Genomic DNA, 22,363 nt, shown 5'->3' on the forward strand with positions numbered 1-22,363 from the left:
CAATGATTCCAAGCATAAAGCCAAAGGAATAGCTTAAAACAACAAAGTTAATGTCCTGGAGTGGCCAAGTCAGAGACCAGACCTCAATCTGGTTGAGAATTTGTGGCCGGACTTGAAAAGAGCTATTCACTCATGATCCCCATGTAACCTGACAAAGCTTGAGAGGTTTTGTAAAGAAGAATGGGGAAAGATTGCAGTGTTCAGATGTTCAAAGCTGATCGAGACCTATCCACACAGACTCAAGGCTATATTTGTTGCCAAAGGTGCATCTAGTAAATACCAACTTGAAAGGGCGGAATACCAGTTGTTTTTTGTTTTATATTTGCAAGTAATTAAGATTACTTTGTAGAGATGTTTTCATTTTGACACGAAAGAGTCTTTTTCTGTTGATCAGTGTCAAAAAAGTCAAACTAAATCCACCATGATTCAATGTTGTAAAACAATAAAACATGAAAACTTCCAAAGGCAATGAATACTTTTTATAGGCACTATATTTCCTGCTTCAACTTGCACACTTATTGATATCTGATTGATTGAAATAAGTTCATTTCTTTGCTGATGTTCTATGTAGTTTCCTTATGTTTTCCCATGTTGTTTTAGGATCACAAGAGAATCAGTTGTTTCTCATCTCTGCTTACTGTTGAAGTTCATATTTCAGCACACATAATTAATTTACCTCTGCCTCAAATTTGTCTTGATTTTCATGATTCCAGTTTTCCCAATGATTTAAAAACCTGTAAATATATATGAAAAAACACACCAGAAAAGGCTCTTAATATCAAAAGATGGAAATATGATCATAAGTCTGCATCACTTGTGATCAATTTTAAAGGGTCCCTACTAACTGTGAAATGTCAGTAGTTTGTTGCTGAAATGCTGCCATTTACATAATAACCTCCTTTTTAAATGTCAGATATTGTAATTTGGGACCCTGATGTGAGTGAGGAAGCACCAAATTTGTTGGCTGACCTTAGCTGATATCTTCCTGGCTGTACTCCAAATCCTGAGAGACTGCAAACTTCCTCCAGTCCTGAGTAGTTGCAGTGAGGAAAGCCCTGATGAGCCTGCATCAGGGTAAACCAGCTGCAGGAATAATGAGCTTTTTCATTTGATTGGAGGGAATGACTACAAGGAGCAAGTGTATATGGGTAGACAATTTGCAGCTTTAGATGAATTAAACCTGCCTTAGTATTTTTCATTGCTATAAGTGTTACATTTATTCATCCAATATTTTCAATATTTAAACATTTCAAATTGCTTTTGGACATTGCCAAAGGTTAAGGACGTTGAGACGCATTCAGCTCCTTTAATTGCTGGCAAAGCCTGAGGTTTATCTTTGCTGACTGCCTGTCTTTTTTCAACTTTTTTCACTGCATCATGGAACCAAGTGCAGGCTGAATAGCAAAAACAACTTAGTTGTCGTCTGATCTGCAGAGAATTTTTCTGTTTTAATTTCTCTTTCTGAGGAATTGTAAACAGAACTGTATTTTGTGAAATAATCAGTGGACATCCTTACTTCTGACCAAATGATGGAAAGAAGTTCATTGATGAAGAAGCTGAAGCTGACTGACTAAAGCTGAAGCTGGCTTTTAACTCTTGCATTGATGTTCAATGTGGAATTATTGACCTCCATCAACCACAACCCTTGTATATGTATAACTCTAAACACTGAGCTAATTTCCCTTTGATGCCTATTGACTTTAATTTTAATTGGGCTCCTTGATATCAAACTCTGCCACATGCTGCCTTGATATTAGAGGCTGTAAATCTCATCTCATCACTAGTACTTTCTTTGTTCTACATTTGGACCAAAATTGTGATGAGGTCTGGAAACGAAATTGGGCATCTGTGGGGCTCTCTGTTGATCGAGGTTGACTATGGATGTTTTGCCCTATCTGTCCATATGAAATGCAAGCTTGGGCGGTGGAGAGCAAACTGTTGCACGTGCAACAGGCTCCCAACTCCATGCAGCTGATAAATCCAAAGGAACAGCAGTTTGGCACCCGCAATGTTGCAGGAGTTGCCAGTCAGTGTTGAACTCAATGTAGGTCTGCCTTGGAACCCCAGCTCCATTCTTTTCCTTTGGCGTTTGCTCCCGAAGCCTTCCCCATAAGTGGTATAGATGCAACGCAGCGGAAGTGGAGATCCGAGTTTCCTTCTCTTAGATGAGCTGCCAATCACAGCTGACAAGCTCCATCCACCTAAAGTGACTAGTTTTAAGGCATCAGTAACCTGCCTTTGCCCCTTCTTCTGTCAGTACAAATGGTTTCCGCTGGGCCTAATAGTTAAGCCACACATGAACATCATGAGCTGGTCTTTGTTGTCAGGCTATTTGAGATGAATGCCATTGGGAGCATTTAGTAGGTAGTGGGAGCTTATCCCTTCTAACCCTTCCTTGCCCCCAGGTATGGGCATCAGTGGGCACATTACTGATGAGGAATTGTTATTTGTTAGCAAAGTCAATGAATGACATCTTCCAGCACCTTGTTGATGCCCAAGAGAAGAGTGATTGGATAGTAATTAGCCACATTTTATTTGTCCTGCTTTTAGTGGATGGGATATACTGGGCAATTTTCCATTTTGTAGAATAGATTCTGGTGTTGTAACTGTACTGTAATAGAGTCAGCTTGAAATGCCGCTGGTTCTGAGGCACAATTATTCAGTTGTCATGATGGCTTTTCCCATTTCCTTTGCTGTAGCCACTACTCCAAGCCCTTTCTTGATTCCACGTGCAGTGAATCAAATTGACCTTCAACTGACTTCCATGGCAATTTGTGAAGAAACAATGTTGGATCATCCATATAGTACTTCCAGGCAACTTGTTGGCCCCATTATGGATGAGAATGTCCTTTGAGCCTTTTGTTGTCATTAGCTGCTCATAACTACATCTGGAAGAACTGGAGCCCATGATCTGATTTGCTGGTTGTGGAATTGTAATCACTCTTTCTCTTGAATACTGTATTAGTTGTTCATTTGTTACAGATTTTAACCCTTTCAGTTGTGTGTTACCTCAATGTTTCGATCAGTGGAATAGAAAATTAATTGATATTCCTTTTGAAACCAATTGGTTCTGTACCTAAGAGGTGGAATTTCATTCTTGGTCACTTGAGCTAAATGTGCCCCATAGCTGTAGTTGTACTCTGCTTATGTAAATTGATTGTATTCACAATTAAAATTAGATTTGAACAATTTTAATACAGTTATTTTAAATCAATATAGTGCAGTATATTCTTGTTGTACATTATATTTAACTTTTACTTTCAGGTGATTACCCTGCTCCCAGAGCTGTACTGACTGGTCATGACCATGAAGTAGTTTCTGTATCTGTGTGTGCTGAACTGGGACTTGTCATCAGTGGAGCCAAAGGTGAGCAGGCACGCCACAATAAAAATAATACTACTTTTTGTTATTTTTGTGAGTCTCTATTTTCCTCTGAGTATAGTTGAATTATAAGGTGCCACTCACCTGTAGAAATGACTATCCAGCCCTATCCAGCAGGAGTTTGAGGTTTTTTCTGAATTTGTCCATGCTCTTTTCCAGAAGGCCCATGCCTGGTGCATACAATTACAGGAGATCTTCTAAGGGCTTTGGAGGGCCCAGAAAACTGTGTCTACCCACGACTTATTTCTGTATCCAGTGAAGGCCACTGCATCATCTACTATGAAAGAGGAAGGTTCTGTAATTTTAGCATCAATGGCAAACTGTTAGGGCAGATGGAGACCAATGACTCAACAAGAGTAAGTGGCATTGGAAGCAGCAAAATATTGCATTTCCATCTTTTTCAGATTACTTCTCTGTAGATTCTTCATGCATCCCATTGTTTTTATTTTACAAGACATTTCTTGTAAATGTGTTTAATTATTAACACGATCAAGTTTCCTTTTCAGTTGTGAATCTGGGAACTTTGGGGGTGCTAGTTATTACCAGTGTATACTGTGTGGTACAGGAGTTTGGTATAAGTTTGAACTTCTGTCAATTCTGCTTTTATTATTAACATACCCACATGGAGTACAGATCTTACAGTCACCTCAGATTATTTGTCTGGTTTTGTACTTACAAGAAAATTAATAACATACTGAGTAAATAAGCAATTTAGAATCACCAAGAAAATACTAATGGCTAAATTTTACCCAAGTAAGTCTTGAGTGAATTCAGGGGTCCTTATTTTGCTTGCTGAGCTCTTTCATTCTCTGCTTCACAATGCATGGAGTACTATGGAAAAGGAGCTTGTTAGAATTCCCCAGCATTTTACATTGGGCATTCAGCTTTCTGGTCCTGGGCCCTTCTGGATCCAGTGCGGGATTCGTGAGCCATGTCATTTGATTGGCAATGTAGAAATGCAAAGAAGGGAAGTAAATTACATTTGTTATCATTATAATATGCTTGCTTTAATGACTTAAACAAAACTATTTTCAAGCATGTTTATAGACTTGTTCAGAAACATTTTAATAATTTTAATTATTTTATTTTTAAATTATATTATTGTTTAAAGTCAGAAGCAAACAAAATCATTAAACACATGGATAGTAATCAGGGATAATGAATCCGTGGATGGATTTCCCTTCTGTTAAGGATTTGCAGAGGAGTATTGTGGACAAGGCTTCTGGCCTGCTTACAAGTCTCAATTGCACCATTTGTGACAAATGCCTCACATAGTTCTTTTACTGTTTGGCTCCAGGGTGATCTTGGCCATATGGATCTGGAGCTTGAGCATTCAGGGCAGGCAGCAAAATGCAGGATATTGTAATAAAGTGCTCAGTTTGTAGAACAAAATAAACTAAATGTCTTTGAATCACTATTGTTAATTTTTTCAGTCACTTAGCAGTGAACTTGAGGAATTCTGGACAGGACATTCAGTAATCTTATACTGTCTCAATGTATTTCCTCAAAGCTTGCTTTCTTTTCTATAGGCCTTACTTCTCAGCAGCGATGGACAGAACCTGGTAACTGGCGGTGACAATGGTGTTGTAGAAGTCTGGCAAGCCTGTGACTTCAAACAATTATATATTTACCCAGGTTGCGATGCTGGCATTAGGGCTATGGACCTCTCTCATGATCAAAGGTAATGGAAGCCATGAAATAAGAATGCAGAATAATATTTCTAACATTTTTTATTCATATCACATAATTCTTAAATAAAAACGTCTCCAAAAGCAGTTGTAAGTACTGTGGACAGTTTCAGGTATGCTATAAGAGGCAAGATATGACAGCAATGGATAACATGCTGTATTGATTCAGTGGTATCTTACCAATGAAAAAGACTTATAGTTCTACAAAGATTTTCAAGGAATTAGGCTAATAGAACAAGAGAAAAAAGATTACAATACAACCTTGATATAAAACACTTTGTTATGCCACAGTTTTAGATACCAAAGATGTTTTCACGCCCCAAGACAAAATTTAGGTAATCATTACCATAACTTATAAAGTGATGATCTTCCAAAGTATGCAGTAAAGTTGTCACTTCTTATATATAGTTTATATTTACAAAAAAAAATTGCAGGTTACCCAATAGGTCAAGGAATAGATTGATTTTATTAGTTCATTAAGAAATTGTAAGTAACTGTAATAACTACAAAGTAATAATAAAAACAGACATATAATCATTACAGATTTCCTCACAATGAACTGGAAGATATTAACATAAGGCATGAATAGGAGCTGCCTTTTTTTCACTGTTGTTGAACTTTCTTAAGCATATCAGGGAGCTAAACCAAGACTAGTACAGTCTACCTTAAACAGCTTGCAGACATTGCTTGCCTGGGTTAAGGTAAAAATCAAAAAATTGGCAAATGCACCCTGCCCACCATTATCTCAATTAACTCAGGTTATTAATGAACTGAGAACAAATGAATAAGTGTCCCAGTCATTGATTAACCAATTTAGTTGTGAGTATTCTTCATCCCCATGAAATTTATATTAACTTGAATGCCTTACCTATCTGCAGGTATTTTGAACAGTCTTTATATGCTTCCTAATCTGCATAGTCTCCACAGAAAAATGTACTTTGAACACAAGTTCTTGCTTTTGGTCTGCAGAAAAAAAATCATTGAAGCTTTCAAGTCAAACACGAGGAAATCTGCAGATGCTGGAAATTCAAGCAACACACACAAAATGCTGGTGGAACACAGCAGGCCAGGCAGCATCTATAGGGAGAAGCGCTGTCGACGTTTCGGGCCGAGACCCTTCGTCAGGACTGATACATGCTGCCTGGCCTGCTACGTTCCACTAACATTTTGTGTGTGTTGCTTGAAGCTTTCAAGTTACAGTGCCTATAAGAAGTATTCACCCCCTCTTGGAAATGGTTATGTTTTATTGTTTTACAACATTGAATCACAATGGGTTTAATTTGGCTTTTTTGATACTGATCAACAGAAAAGACTTTCGTGTGAAAGTGAAAAAGGATTTCTACAAGTTGGTCTAAATTCATTGCAGTTATTCAACAAAATAATTAATTGCATAAATATTCACCCCCTTTAAGTCAGTATTTAGTAGATGCACCTTTGGCAGCAATTACAGCCTTGAGCCTGTGTGGATCGGACTTTATCAGCTGTGTACATCTTGAAACTACAATTTTCCCCCATGCTTCTCTAAAAAAACTGTTCAAGCTGTCAGATTGCATGGAGATTGTGGTTGAACAACCCTTTTCCAAGTCCAGCCACAAATTCTTATTTGGATTGAGGTCTGGACTCTTCTTCCAAGTCCTCTTGCAGACTTCATCAGGTTTTCCTCCAGGGTTTCCCTGAATTTTACTGCAGTCATTTTACCCTCTACCTCCACAAGTCTTCCAGGGCCTACTGCAGTGAAGCATCCCCACAACATGATGCAGCCACCACCATGCTTCACAGTAGAGATGTTGTGTTTTTGATGATGTGCAGTGTTTGGCTTATGCCAAACATAGCGTTCAGTCTGATGGCCAAAAAGCTCAAATTTGGTTTCATCAGACCTAGAATATTCTTCCAGCTGACTCCAGAGTCTCCCTCATGCCTTCTGGCAAACTCTAGCTGAGATATTTGAGTTGTTTTCAACAGTGGCTTTCTCTTTGCCACTCTCCCATGAAGTTTCAACTGGTGAAGCACCTGGGCAACTGTTGTATGCACAGTCTCTGCCATCTCAGCCACTGAAGCTTCTAACTCCTCCAGAGTCATTTTAGGTCTCTTGGTGGCCTCCCTCCCTAGTCCCCTTCTTGCACAGTCACTCAGTTTTTGAGGACGACCTGCTCTAGGCAGATTTACAGCTGTGACGTATTCTTTCCATTTCTTGATAATTGGCTTAACTGTACTCCAAGGGATATCCAGTGACTTGGAAATTTTCTTGTATCCATCTCCTAACTTACGCTTTTCAAAAACCTTTTCACGGAGTTACTTGGAATGTTCTTTTGTCTTCATGGTGTAGTTTTTGCCAGGATACTGACTTACCTGCAGTTGGACCTGTGTATTTTTACCACTACAATCAATTGAAACACCTTGACTGCACTGAGGTATCCAAGAACAGATTTTCATTTAACTAATTATGTTACTTCTAAATCCAATTGGCTGTACCAATGATAATTTAGTGTGTCATATTAAAGGGGGTGAATACTTCTACAGTCAATTATTTTATGTTTTATGTTTGTAATTAATTTAGATCACTTTGTAGAGATCTGTTTTCATTTTGACATGAAGGAGTCTTTTTCTGTTGATCAGAAAACAAATTAAATCCACAGTTGTAAAACAACAAAGCATGTGACAACTTTTAAGGGGGTGAATACTTCTTATAGGCAATGTAAAATAAATTTTCTCAGCAACCTTTCCTTATGTGATTTTCATCCTGATCATAAACCTTGACTGTTATTATTACATTATGTAATGAATAGTAGCTGTTACCTTTTTCAACTAAATGTTGATTCATGTCAATTATGTATACAGTACTTAATAAACTCACAAGCAAGTTTGTTTAAACAACAGGCATCAGCGCTTCTCAATGCTGGCATTAGGGCTAGAGATCTCCACAAAAATTGAATATCTGTAATAGGATGGGGACTAAGGAAGATTAAGTAACAGAAAAGGCATTGGTTCTATCAGAGAGAGGGAGGTGGAAGCTTGTTTGTTGAAATAGACTATTCAACCAGCATTTTTTATTTTATTTTTACTATACTGGGTCCCCCATCCATTGTGGAGAGACATTTGTGAGGGACAAACATAATTTGTAATTAATTCACAGTTTGAGTTAGTTTAGTCTATTTAAGTATTATAATTGTTTTTAAGGGTTTTTTTTTGTAAATTGAATCGCAATGCTTATTTTTCAAGTTTTGATTTTATGGTTTTAATAGTCTGAATATGTTTAAATACATTTTGAATACTGAGTAGTTCAGAAACATTGTGGTGAAGCATTCTCACTGCTAGACAATAATCTATGGAAAAGGGCACAGATTTCTCGGGACTTTATCCTCCTCAGCTGTAGTGATTGTGGCAACTTCCACACCTGCAAATTGTACTTCCATCTGACCTCTGGACTCCTCACTGAACAGCTGAGCTGGGGTCCTAGCTATGCCTGTCTGTTTGATGGCTACGTGGAACAGTATGTGTTCCAAGCCTATACTGGTGACCATCTTCCTACGCTACATCGACAATTGCATTGATGCTGCTTCCTGCACCCATGCGGAACTCATCAACTTCATCCACTTTGCCTCCAACTTCCACCCTGTCCTCAAATTTACCAGGTCCATTTACGACACCTCCCACCCCTTCCTCGAACTCTCTGTCCCTATCTCTGGAGACAGCTTATCTACTGATGTCTGTAAAAAAAAAAAACCCAGTCTCTCACAGCTACCTGGACGATACCTCCTCCCATTTTATTATTTGTAAAAACGCCATTCTCTCAATTCCTCTGTCTTAGCCACATCTGCTCTCTGGATGAGGCTTTTCATTCCAGAATGAAGGAGATGTCCTCCTCCTTCAAAGGAAGTGGCTTCCCTTCCTCCACCATCAACACTGCCCTCAACCACGTCTCCATTTCACGTACGTCTGCTCTCACCCCATCCTGCTGTAACCCTACCAGGGATAGAGTTCCTCTTGTCTTCACCTACCACCTCACCAGCCTCTGCATCCAGCACATAATTCTTTGCAGCATCTGCCAACTCCCATCGGGATCTCATCACCAAGCACATCTTTTCATCCCCCCCAATTTCTGCTTTCCGCAGGGATCGCTTCACACATGGCACCTTTGTCCATTCATCCCTCCCCTCTGATCTCCTTTCTGACACATGTCCTTGCAAGCAGAACAATTGCTACACCTGCTCCTACACCTCCTCCCTCACCAGCATTCGAGGCCCCAAACAATCCTTCCAGGTGAGGCGCCACTTCACTTGTGAGTCTGTACGGGTCATATACTGTGTCCGGAGCTCCAGTGTAGCTCCTGTATACTGGTGAGACCCGACGTAGATTGGGAGACTGCTTCACCGAACACCTAAGAAAAATCAGGATTGCCCAGTGGCCACCTATTTTAATTCCACTTTCCATTCCCATTCTGACATGTCTATCCATGGCCTCCACTGTCATGATGAGGCCACACTTTGGTTGGAGGAACAACACCTTATATTCCATCTGGGTCACCTCCAAACTGATGTCATGAACATCAATTTCTCAAACTTCTGGTAATGCCCCCCCCCCACCATTCCCCATCCCCTTTTCCCTCATTTACCTTATCTCCTTGCCTGCCCATCGCCTCTCTCTGGTGCTTCTCCCCCCCCCCCCTTTACTTTCTCCCATAGCCTTCTGTCCTCTTCTATCAGACACCCCCTTCTGAGCCCTGTATTTCATTCATCAGTCAGCTTCCCAGCTCTTCATCCCTCCCCCTTCAGGTTCCACATATCACTTTGTGTTTCTGTCTCCCCTATCCCTCCTTTTAAATCTACACGTCAGCTTTTTACTCCAGTCCTGCCGAAGGATCTCACCCCAAAATTACGACAGTGCTGTTTTCCATAAATGCTGCCTGGCCTGCTAAGTTCCTCGAGCATTTTGTGCGTGCTGCTTGGATCTCCAATATCTGCAGATTTTCTCTTGTCTGTGAACTGAGTTGAGGTGCTGAATACATCATATCAACACCTTCAGCTCTATTGCTGAAAATTGCTGCAGTATGCAGTGTGCCCTCATTCATTTGAATGGGTTCATTTACAAGTTGTTTTGCATTCATTCTTCTTTGTATCACAAACCATTTTTAATTAATAGTATTAAATAAATATATTACTTTTTTGCTAGGCTTTTGTTTTTCTTTAATGGAATGTATATATTACTGGGAATGCTGGCTTTCATTTACTGTTCCTAATTATTCCTGAACTGAGGAGGCAGTTAAGAGTCAGCCACATTGAGTGGGTGTAGGCTCATATCTGGACTAGGCTGACAGATTTTCTTTCCAAAATTGTTGTTGGATCTTTCCAAAAGTCTGGTAGTTTATCAACTCTATTCAAGTGCTCTGTATCGTCATTGGACATTAAAAGAATAAATGAGCAACACCTACGACACAAACAGAAAATGCTTAAAACAGGCTTCAAGTTAAGTAATCTCCCATGAAAGAGAAAGGGATGAAGGGCCCTTCATCAGAATTGGAAAAGTAAAAAGACAATTATGTTTCAATTTGCTGGAAGGAGTATGGAAGAAATAGAAGGAATGGTTGTGATAGGATGCAGACCAAATTTGTCAAGGTATCATTGCTTTAAAAATCAGCATTTTGTTAAGGGGGGAGAAAATAAACAAATTGAAAAAAAAATGTGCAGCCACCTATGTGGTTGAAAGAAGGAGCAAGGGGATGATCTGACATTAATTCTTAAATCCTGATGGTTCAATATATATAGATAAAAGATGAGCTGCTGTTTTTCAAATTAACGTTTGTTCTAGTTGGTGTGAAGTATGGTGTCATTGAACTCAGAACAGGAGTGGGATGGAGAATTAGTGTGTCAAGAAATTGAAAGCTCAGAGTTGGTCTTGCAAATAGAATGGAAATTATCTCTGAAGCAATCATGGCATTTAGTTTCTCCAATATAGAAAAGATCACATTATGAACACCAACTATAATACATTAAACTGAGCAAAGTGCAAATGAATTGTCACATCACCACGAAGGAATGGTTTGGTTCCTGGATGACGGGCAGGGAACAGATAAAAAGACAGGTGTTACATCTCCTACTGTGACCTGAATGGCAGTACTTATTGGGGTTAGAAGACCAGATAGTCACAAAGGAAATACAATTTTGAAAAAAGAGGGGAGGAAAAAAGTTCTAAAACACATAATCTAATTTGCACTAGTCCCCATTTAAAATATTTAAGTAGCTTAAGTTATTAAAAAGCTCTCTTAAAGCTTGGTTCCTCACTTGAACACTGGATTAAGACAGAATTTTTTAGTTCTTGAATTAAGTAACCAAGGTCATGTATGAACAGAGCTGTTTATAACCTTTTGCTAAAATTGAAATAGTTACCTATGTTACATTATAAAATAAGATAGTACCAAATACCCCTTGCCAGATGTGATCTAAGATCAAAATTATTCCAAGCATGAGAGAAAATCCAAATGTCAGTTTAGAATTGAATGATAGATAGATAGATAGATAGATACTTTATTCATCCCCATGGGGAAATTCAACTTTTTTCCAATGTCCCATACACTTGTTGTAGCAAAACTAATTACATACAATACTTAACTCAGTAAAAAATATGATATGCATCTAAATCACTATCTCAAAAAGCATTAATAATAGCTTTTAAAAAGTTCTTAAGTCCTGGCGGTAGAATTGTAAAGCCTAATGGCATTGGGTTTTAATGTGTTTTAATTCTGTCAATAAAGCCAATATTATTTCTGTAATTTATACAATTGAACTTGACAATGAGGAGGTATCTCAATGTTATCTCCTTGATTACTTTATCTAACTAATAGAGACTAGATTAGAAATTATAGTAAAGCTCTGATAATCCAGCACATTTAGGATTTAGTGATGTCAGATTTGCATATTTACAACCATAAGAGCAAAAAATATAGGCTGTTCGGCCATCGAGTCTGCTTCGCCATTCAGTCATGAGCTGATCCAATTTTCCAGTCATTCCCACTGCCCTGCCTTCTCCCCATGCCCTTTGATGCCCTGGTTAATCAAGAATCTATCTATTTCCTGAACTCCAAGGAATACAGCCCAAGAGCTACCAGATGTTCCTCATACGGTAACCCTTTCATTCCCAGAATCATTCTCATGAATCTTCTCTGAACCCTCTCCAAAGTCAATATATCCTTTCTAAAATAAGGAGCCCAAAACTGCACACAACACTCCAAGTGTGGTCTCATGAGTGCCTTATAGAGCCTCAACATCACATCCCTGTTCTTATATTCTATACCTTTAGAAATGAATGCCAACATTACCTTCACCTTATTTACCACCGACTAAACCTGGAGATTAACCTTTAGGGTATCCTGCACAAGGACTCCCAATTTCCTTTGCATCTCTGCATTTTGAATTTTCTCTCCATCTGTATAATAGTCTGCCTGTTTATTTCTTCTGCCACAGTACATGACCCATGACCATACACTTTCCAACATTGTATTTTATTTGGCAATTCTTTGCCCACTCCCCTAAACGATCTCAGTCTCTCTGTTTCCTCAACACTATCCACTCTTCTACCTATCTTTGTATCATCCACAAATTTAGCCACAAATCCATTAATCCCATAGTCCAAATCATTGACATACATCATAAAAAGCAGCGGACCCAATACTGACCCCTCTGGAACTCCACTGGTAACCGGCAGCCAGCCAGAATAGGATCCCTTTATTCCCACTCTGTTTTCTGCTGATCAACCAATGCTCCACCCTTGCTAGTAACTTTCCTGTAATTCCATGGGATCTTATCTTGCTAAACAGCCTCATGTGTAGCACCTTGTCAAAGGCTTTCTGAAAATTCAAATACACCACATCTACTGCATCTCCTTTGTAAATCCTACTTGTAAATTCCTCAAAAAATTGCAGTAGGATTAGTCAGGCAGAATTTTCCTTTCCTTGCAAAACCTGTTGATCTTTATTGTACAGGCGCTGCTCTTTTTGGCGTAACATCTACTGCATCTTGAATTAATCTTGAGGCTGAATACCTTCACATTTATAAGTCTTACAAGTGTTTATCAACAGCCCATTGGAGAAAATTGATTGTTACATACACCAATATATGTTTTAGACTGGAATAATACAAGCATTCAAAACATTTTGCAGAAAGCTGCTGGTATTGCTAATATTATCTTATTTTGTTGCAGGCATTGTTGATCTTTAAATTATTAGTAACTGGGTTAAGAGTCTTTCATCTCTCTGGTGCAAACCTTTAACCCAGTTACTTCACAAAGCCTTGTAACATTGCTGTTCTCTTAGTGATCAATGATTGTTATCCAAGGAGTCAATTCATTCACTAATATTGGCATTGATCTTATGCATTGAAATGATAGCTACGTATGTTTGATATATTCAGCTAATCTAGGTTGGATTCACATATACAGCTTATGTTGAGTAATTTGACAGCAAATGTTATTCAGGGTTTTTCTCATAGATTTATACAGTATGTAAACAGGCCCTTTGGCCCATCTTATCCATGCTGATAAGTTCTCTACTTGAGCTAGTCCCATTTGCCTGCATTTGTTGCATTTTCCTCTGAGGTCTTGTGCCTACTGTTGTGAACAAAATCACTGAAGAGACACTGAAGCTAGTGGATACAGAAGTGTTTTATTCAACACAATGAGACACTCTTGGAGGAAGAGGCCTATCTGACACAATATTACATGACATATGCTAAAGATCAAAGGACATTTCTATAGTTACAATGTATCTACAGTGCTTCGTTTGAGTTACATATACTTTTCACACTTCATTCTTGGCATCAATACTCCAGACACCCACAATGAATGTTAATCAGCATTGTCTGGTTTTCAATTAACTAGAAACTTCAGGGAACTATTGTCTGGAGCTACATTTTAAATTTAATCCACATTCAGGTCTAAAGATTGGTTGCTGAAGTTAATATTTACTATGTGCCCTAACTCCAGAATATCCCCTAACACCAACCACTGCAGTTTTTCTGACAGCTTGTTCCACATGCCTACTATTCATTGTGTGAAAAAAATCCCCCTCATGTCCTTTCTAAATCTACCCCCTCTCACTTTAAACCCATGCCCTCTAGTATTGTACTTTCCTGCCCTTGATTAGCTGGTTTCATACTGCAAGGTACCTACTGGTGTGCTTGCAGTCTGGACATACAGGATTGGTTCTGCTGGTGAGAGCAGTACTTAAGAGTATGTGCTACATTAGGGAGGAAAGGGTCTCAGCTCTTATACATAGGACTCTCATGCATACATGGACAAGTGTTATCCGGAGTACACAACCAATAACATAGTCTCATGAAGCCTGCCAAAGTCAGCAATTGGTCCTTAGAGGAAAGTTGTCTGTTAACTGATAGAAGCATCAATCTTTTTCAGAACAGTTTGCTGCTGTACCTGGGAGTCTGCCTGCTGATAGCTCAGGGTTTAGAGTTTCTGGAAGACTGATTGAAGATTTGTCTTAATTGAGGCAGAAACCTGCTCCTTCAGTTTCCGTGTTCATTCTGCATTGCCATTACCTGGAAGGCATGATGAGCAAACTATTTCCAAGCTAGAAATGTTCTTCTAGTTTTGCACTGGCTCCATGGTTGTGCCTATGGTTTATAGCTCTGGAAAAATCCTGAAAAGTATATATAAAAGTGCATGATTGTTGTCCTGAAAATATTGTAGATTATATCAAGCATTACCCAGCATGCTTCAGCTGCAGTGAGCCTGCTCTCACTGTATTTCATCTTCGTTACAAATATTAGTTTCTGAATGCTGAAAAACTAAAAGCTGCTGATAATGGAACCTGAAATAAAACAAATGTATGCCAGATATACTCAACAGGCAAGGCAGAGAGAAGCAGAATTAATGTTTCACATTGATGGTCTTTTATATGAACAGTGATGTGAGAGTTCTGATAGATCATCAACCTGACAGATTGACTCTCTTTTTCCACAAATAGTGACTGAACTGCTAGATATTTCCTGCATTATGTTTTATTTTTGATTTCTGGATATATTTGAAAGTACAATTTGTGCTGTATCAGAGAGATGATTTCACGCTGAAGCCAATGAGTTGGGGTTGGTTGACATGTAAACATTTGTAAACATGTTTACAAAACCCAAGTATTTTCAGGATAGGCTGGAATTAGCTGAGGATATCAAACATTTTGAGTATGTGCAAGATTTCAATCTGTGGCCATATATCTATGATGCAGTCATTGTAAGAGTTAACAAAATAAACGAGTTTTTCTTTCAGTGAGTCCTTAATTATTAACGTGCAAAGATTGTGAATGTAAACTAGAAATAAATTAAGCTCCAAGGACTCAACTTAAGGCACTTAGTTTTTATGACAGTGGTCGTCAATACCTGCAAACTTGCTTCTTATAACGGTATCCTAACTATCCCCTGTCCGAGTCACTGTAGGTAATTCTTCATTAGAGGATATACCTCCCAGGAATCAGTGGTGCAAGTTGACAGCGCTCTTCAGCAGCTGAAAGAGAGTTGTTGATGTTACATGCCTACGTCTTTAAGAGCCAGCTCATTTGGAATCAGCTGTGTGGCTAAATACTGTCAGCTGAGAAATTCAAATCAGAGTTTATCTGTAATGATTGCAGTTTCCAAAATAGAAGATATTATGCAAAGAAGCCCAACAACTAGTAAAGAATAATAGGATTAAAGTTTTAAAAGCGAAATCATGTTTGACTAACCCACTTGAATTTGCTGAAAATGTGACTGGCAGAAAAGATGTGAGAGAACCAGTGCATGTAGTGCATTTAGATTTTCAGAGTCATTGAGTTATACAGGATGGAAACAGGGCTTTGGCCCAACTAGTCCATGCTGAACAAGTTGCTTATCTCAGCTTGTCCCATATAAACCTTGCTAAGAGTAGAATCAGATGGCTGACTCTTGGCTACATATTATGATTGTATTCATCCATATTGAAAGACAACTGTCTTTACACTGTATACAAAATAACCCGGGTGCATGACACACTCAATGATATACCCGAATAAGCAAAATTATTTTCCCGAGTACTTAAAAAATGCAGCAAAACATTTTCATAAGTCTAAAAATATTGCAGATATACCATTTTAACATTTATTAATTTATATAAGCCTTTTGCAATCATCATTATCCTGAAGCTATGTATGTTTTTATTCTTCTTCATTAATATACAATTTTTAATTTTTGAGTGTTTGGCACCTTGTTCAGCTCCAGAATTGTGTATAAGTATGTCTTTTTGTGCATATGTATAGCGGGGTTGGGGGATAAGAAGAGGTTTAGCTGTATCTAGTACCAAATATTCACTGAGTTATCAGAAGAACTTGAGCCATACAATAAAATTATTACATTTATAGGTAACTTACTGAAATAAAACAAATGAATTTTGAAATTTGATTTAAAGTATTTCAATTTCACATTGTAAATACCATGTTCTATTTGAAAGAATTTGAGCAAGTTTGTATATGAACAAAGTGGTACACAAATATCTAATTCTGATGATGAAATTTTTGTATTTCTGTTTCAGGACACTGATAACAGGCATGGCTTCAGGCAGTATCGTAGCTTTTAACATAGATTTCAACCGGTGGCACTATGAACATCAGAACAGATACTAATCACATGCTAAGGGAGGGTGAAGAGTGATTGGCAGTTCCAGCTGAGAGCACAAGTGCTACAGTCAACAGCCCAGGTATAGGTGTTGGAATGTAATACCCTCTGTTTTGCCCTCCATTATACATTGCATTACATCCAGCAATAGTTGTGCATTGTATTATTTTCATGTGAAAGCAATCACAGTAATTTTGTTTTCTTTCTTCACTGATCACCAGCTTTATCAAAGAAATACCATATTAATTTATAAATCATTGATGAAAGACAGATGATTAACAATATGTTGAATAATTAATGTTACTATCTAATTTTATTTACAAAAATGTGTCAAGGACAAGTTACAGAACATGTGCAGTTGTTCAAATAATTCATGCTAAGAGAAGGCCATTTAAAAAGAAAAACTACATTTGTCTTTTCAGGTTGTATCCAGCTATGAAAGAATACTTTTAATAAGTATTACTTTAATATCTTTGATGGAAATAAAATACCCAAGGCATATGTTTCTGAGCCATTGCACTCAATCTGTTGATCCATCATTTTAGACATAAGCTAAAACTAATCAATCTTGATAGAAAGTACTGGATATTTATTAGCACCATGAACAAAATTAACTTGGCTAATAATTTTACAGTGTGGCAATGAGATCCACATTCTGTACTGTGCTGACAATTTACAAACACAGTTTGATTTCTGTACCCTGTTAACATTTATTTCATTGAGATAAATATTGTGAGATCTTGGCTCTCTAGCTTAAAATTACATTTCCAGCTTTCCTAGTAAGCACGAGAATAAATGTACCATGTTTCCACAATTGGAAATCCACAATTGTTTCCAGAGCAAAAATTTTACTCTAGTAAAGATATTTCTGGCATATAATTCTAATTAAATACATACACACGGGGATTAAAAATCACCTCATCTTTTCTTTTCTTTTGTATAATTGGTGACTGTTTCGTCAGAAGTCATAGATGTACATACTATGTTGGTAGGGCTAAGAGGCATGTAACAGGAATGTAGTTTTCTTGGAAATTGCAGTCATGCAGTTTATTTAAGAAAGAAATTGGATTCTTTGTATTAGCACTTTGCACCAGAAACATCATTATTTATTGCTGTGATTATTGATTTATCATCCACACTGTAATAGTAAATTTTAGCACTGAACTCTTTACTTGCTGTTTGTATTTAAACAATTAAAACTATGGAAAAAGTCTGACTGCGTAACTATTAAGTTGTACATCTCGTGTGAGCAATATTATGAGTTTTTAGTCTAGAATTGGGGGAGGGAAGCAAGCATCTGGAAACCAATTTCATTTCATCTGGAAATCACAGTGAAATATTTTGGATATAAGAAATCCTTGAGCTATTGTAACGCTGTTTTATGGCAAAGATGTAAGATATGCCAGATGTGTGTCAATTGGAAATTAAAATTGAAGAAAATAAAATATGCAAAGCCCTAATTTATTTTGTTCATTCTTTCTCAAGATAGTATCCAGTGGAGCATCTGTGAATATTGTCAAATGTAACAAAAATGAAAATATGCTTTTACTTAATTGAAAATATTTCTCTAATTAATGAAGTTACTTGTTCACTTTTTCGAATTGAAAAATCCCTAATTCAAATGGAATTCTTGCTACTTACTTTCTTTTTCTTCTTTTAATTGTAACAACCTACTAAAATCGATTTTAGTTTCACTGATAAACAGAGCATTTGAATCTATATAAAACTATCATATTTCTTGAAATTTCTACAGTTTTCTTGTGACCTAAAAACAGAATGTTTCATTATGCAAGATGCTGGAGAAAAATAAGAAACATGGTCCTTTTAAAGTCTTTACTTGATGTAAACACACAGAGTTACCTGCTCTTGTTCCAAGAATAATTGCTTCATTCCTTTTTATTGGATCTATTTTAGTTGCAATCAGTTCCAATCCACAACTCTTAGATTTTCAGCTTAAAATAAATATTTTCCCACTTGGCAGTTCTGTAAATAATGTTACAGCATCCAACAGAAATGCAGCAATAATGACTCCAAGAAGATCCAGATTATGGATGCTGCCAAGATACAGAACAATCACATTGCATACCTATGAGTAGCTCAGAGATATCCCTGAGATAAATTACCAAGAACTCATAGAAAGTGGCAAGCCATATTTTGTTGAAAGAAAGAACAACTCCTAAGACAAGAAAGTTTAATACCGTTCAAAGTTCAAAATAAATTTATTATTAAAGTACGTACATATATGCCACCTTTTCCCACCCTGAGATTCATTTTCTTGTGAGCAACACAGTAAATAGAAGAAACACAATAGAATCAATGAAAGACCGCACCCAACAGGGCAGACAAACAACCAATGTGCAAAAGACAACAAACTGTGCAGATACAAAAGAAAAATAAATAATTATAAAAATAATAAATAAACAAACAAGCAAATAAATAAGCAAGCAATAAATATCAAGAACATTACATAAAGAGGCCATGAAGGTAAGTCCGTAGCTTGTGGGAACAGTAGAGTGATGGGGCAAGTGAAGTTATCCCCACTGGTTCAAGAACCTGATGGTTGAGAGGTAATAACTGTTCCTGAACCTGTTGCTGTGAGTCCTGAGGCTCCTGCACCTTCTCTCTGATGACACCAGTGTCATACCTGGGTGGTGGGGAACGCTCATGATGGATGCTGCTTTTCTGTGACAATGCTCTGTATAGATATGCTCAATGGTGGGGAGGGGTTCTCCCATGATGGACTGGACCATATTCACTACCTTTTTGTAGCATTTTCTATTCAAATGCATTGGTGTTTCCATACTAGGCTGTGATGCAACCAGTCAATATATTCTTCAACATAGAGATTTGCCAAAGTTTTAGATGTCATGCCAAATCTTTGCCAACTTCTAAGGAATTTGAGGCATGCCATGCTTTCTTCATAATTGCACTTACTTGTTGGGTCCAGGACAAGTCCTCTGAAATGATAACACCAAGGAATTTAAAGTTGCTGACCTTCTCCACCTCTGATCCCTGAGGAGGACTGGCTCCTCCTCTGGTTCTCTCTTCATGAAGTCAATCATCAGCTCTTTACAGTATCTAAAAGCTAAAAACAAAATGTTATATCAACTTTAAACGTGGCTTAACAGATTCAGATTTTAAATTCAATTGTTTGAACAATGTGCTAATGGCCAAGTGATCAGGTACCAGACAGCCTTTGGCAAAGTTACCATAAGTGCCAGACTTCGTACAATACTGACCTTCGCTGGGCAGCTTGCCAGATATGTGGAAGCATCAGAGGGAGGAATTTTCACTCTGCTGTCGGTTATCAATAATAAATGAAAAGAAAAAAATTTTAGAAGTCTCATATCTTGCTGAACTGTACTAAACAATCAAGTCAACCAAGGAGATGTTGGAGAACTTCTCCATGTACAGAAGACAGCAATAGTTTTCAATAAGACAATAGGTTAAGGTTTTGAGAGAGCTGTTAGTTAACTGAGGAGTAGTTAACTATAAGCTTGACTGAACTGAAATTGCAGACTATATATGGTAACATCGCAAACCTGTGTAACTCATTGATCTACAATGAGATCATATGTGGGGTAGGAAGTGTAGGATTGTTGCGAGAAACATATGCCTGGCAAACAGAGTCATACAACACAGAAACAAGACCTACAACTTACCACTGTCCATCTACATTAATCCCATTTGTTTGCATTAGTTCTGTCTTCTTCCATGCTTTGTACATTTGAGAACATATCTAAATGCCTCTTAAATATGAATAGAACACAGAACAGTACTTCACAATTCGGTCCATGTTGTCTGTGCCAAGCATGATGCCAATCAAATAAAACCCTGTTGCATGCAAATGATCCATATTCCCCCATTCCTTGCATATTCTTATGAATATATAAAAACATCTTGAATACCATTATATCATAACTGCTTCCACTACCCAGCCTTGTGATGGATTTCAAGTGTTCACCACTCTATGTATAAAAAACATACTTGCATTTCCTCTTTAAGTTCCACCTCACCACGCACTCCATTCAGCCTCTACCAGTCCAGAGAAAACAATCCAAGTTTGTCCATTGTCTTCTTACAGCTAATAGCTTCTAATCCAGATAAAACTCATCTGAACCCTCTCCAAAGCCTCCATATCCTTCCTGTAATGGGGTGGCCAGAACTAGCAGCAATACTCCAAGTGCAGCTTTAACCAAAACTTTATACAACTGCAATATGACTTCTTGACTCTTATACTCCATTTCCCTAGAGATTAAGACAAGCATCCCATATACTTTCTTTACCGCTCTATCTACCTGTGTTGCTACTTTTAGGAAGTTGTGGACCTGTACCACAAAATCCTTCTGTATTTCAAGGGTCCTGCCATTAACTAAGTACTTTCCCCTTACGTTTGACCTCCTAAGGTGCCAGTGGTTCACCAGCTGAAGTATCTTGCAGACATTGGATTAGACGTGTGCTGAAATTTTATACTGATCACACAATACTTTATGTTAAAGTAGTTTAAATTTGACACTCAGATTTATGGGAATTTTCTGTATTCAACAACACTTAACACTCTTTTATATTTAATACATTACTACCATCTGATAGCTATATAAAATTGTGGTAATAAGCTTTTTAAAAAATCAGACATGGTTCCAAGATGAAGCAGAGCCTCTTTGTAGTCTTATGAGAATTGCAAATATAAATTTATACTGATCTCACTAAGAATTTGTTGAATATGGCATAGAGTATGCCATACAAAATGCTGAAGTAACTCAGTAGGTCTGGCAGCATCTATGGAAATGAATAAACATTTGGGTCGAAGACTCTTCAGAAGGGTCTTCCTCTATAAGCCATTGGTGGGGACTTGGAGTACGGTGTACTGTTTTCGTCACCCTCTTATAAGAAAGGCATGGTTAAACTAGAAAGAGTGCAGAGAAAATATGCAAGAATGCTGAGAGGATTAGGGAGCCAGACTAGATATACCTGGTAGCATATGAGAATGAGAAGCATAGAACATAGAAGAGTAAGCACTGGAACAGGCTGTTCAACCCATAATGTTGTGCCAAACCAGCTAAAAAAACAAATCAAAAACACTCACACATTAATCCCTCCTACTTACACCATGTTCATATCCCTCTACCTTCCTTAGAATTCAGGTGTGAATTGGGATGATGTTTTTGCAGGGAAATGTACTATGGACATGTGGTTGTTGTTTAGGGATCTCTTGCAGGATATTAGGGATAAATTTGTCCCGGTGAGAAAGATAATAAGTACTCCTGTTTGAGTATTGTTGGGGGGGGGGGGGGGACAGCCAACCTGGGGGAAGCAGCAGTGGCCGTGTCTCCGGTACAGAGTCCGGCCCTGTAGCTCAGAAGGGTAGGGAAAGGAAGAGGAAGGCAGTAGTAATAGGGGACTCGATAGTTAGGGGGTCAGATAGGTGATTCTGTGGACACAGTCAGGAGACCCGGATGGTAGTTTGCCTCCCTGGTACCAGGGTCCGTGATGTTTCTGATCACATCCAAGATATCCTGAAGTGGGAGGATGAGGACCCAGAGGTCATGGTACATATAGGTACCAATGACATAGGCAGGAAAAGGGAAGAGGTCCTGAAAGGAGAATATAGGGAATTAGGAAGGGAGTTGAGAAGAAGGACCGCAAAGGTAGTATCTCAGGATTACTGCCTGT

At 38.0% G+C, this 22,363-nt stretch overlaps 1 protein-coding gene across 4 annotated transcripts in view; it reads left to right on the forward strand.

Moving 5' to 3' along the window:
* The window catches only part of nbeaa (neurobeachin a), a 772,475-nt gene extending 754,325 nt beyond the window's left edge, over nucleotides 1-18,150 (forward strand). For all 4 annotated transcript variants that reach the window (XM_073043888.1, XM_073043887.1, XM_073043884.1 and 1 more), the window contains 4 exons: nucleotides 3,265-3,366; nucleotides 3,541-3,737; nucleotides 4,911-5,062; nucleotides 16,608-18,150. In XM_073043888.1, coding sequence (XP_072899989.1) covers nucleotides 3,265-3,366; nucleotides 3,541-3,737; nucleotides 4,911-5,062; nucleotides 16,608-16,698 — 542 coding nt within the window. In that variant the 3' untranslated portion in view covers nucleotides 16,699-18,150. The remainder of the gene's footprint in view (nucleotides 1-3,264; nucleotides 3,367-3,540; nucleotides 3,738-4,910; nucleotides 5,063-16,607) is intronic.
* The last annotated feature ends 4,213 nt before the right edge of the window (nucleotides 18,151-22,363 follow it).

Source organism: Hemitrygon akajei, chromosome 4 (genome assembly GCF_048418815.1).
Source record: "Hemitrygon akajei chromosome 4, sHemAka1.3, whole genome shotgun sequence".
Taxonomy (NCBI): domain Eukaryota; kingdom Metazoa; phylum Chordata; class Chondrichthyes; order Myliobatiformes; family Dasyatidae; genus Hemitrygon; species Hemitrygon akajei.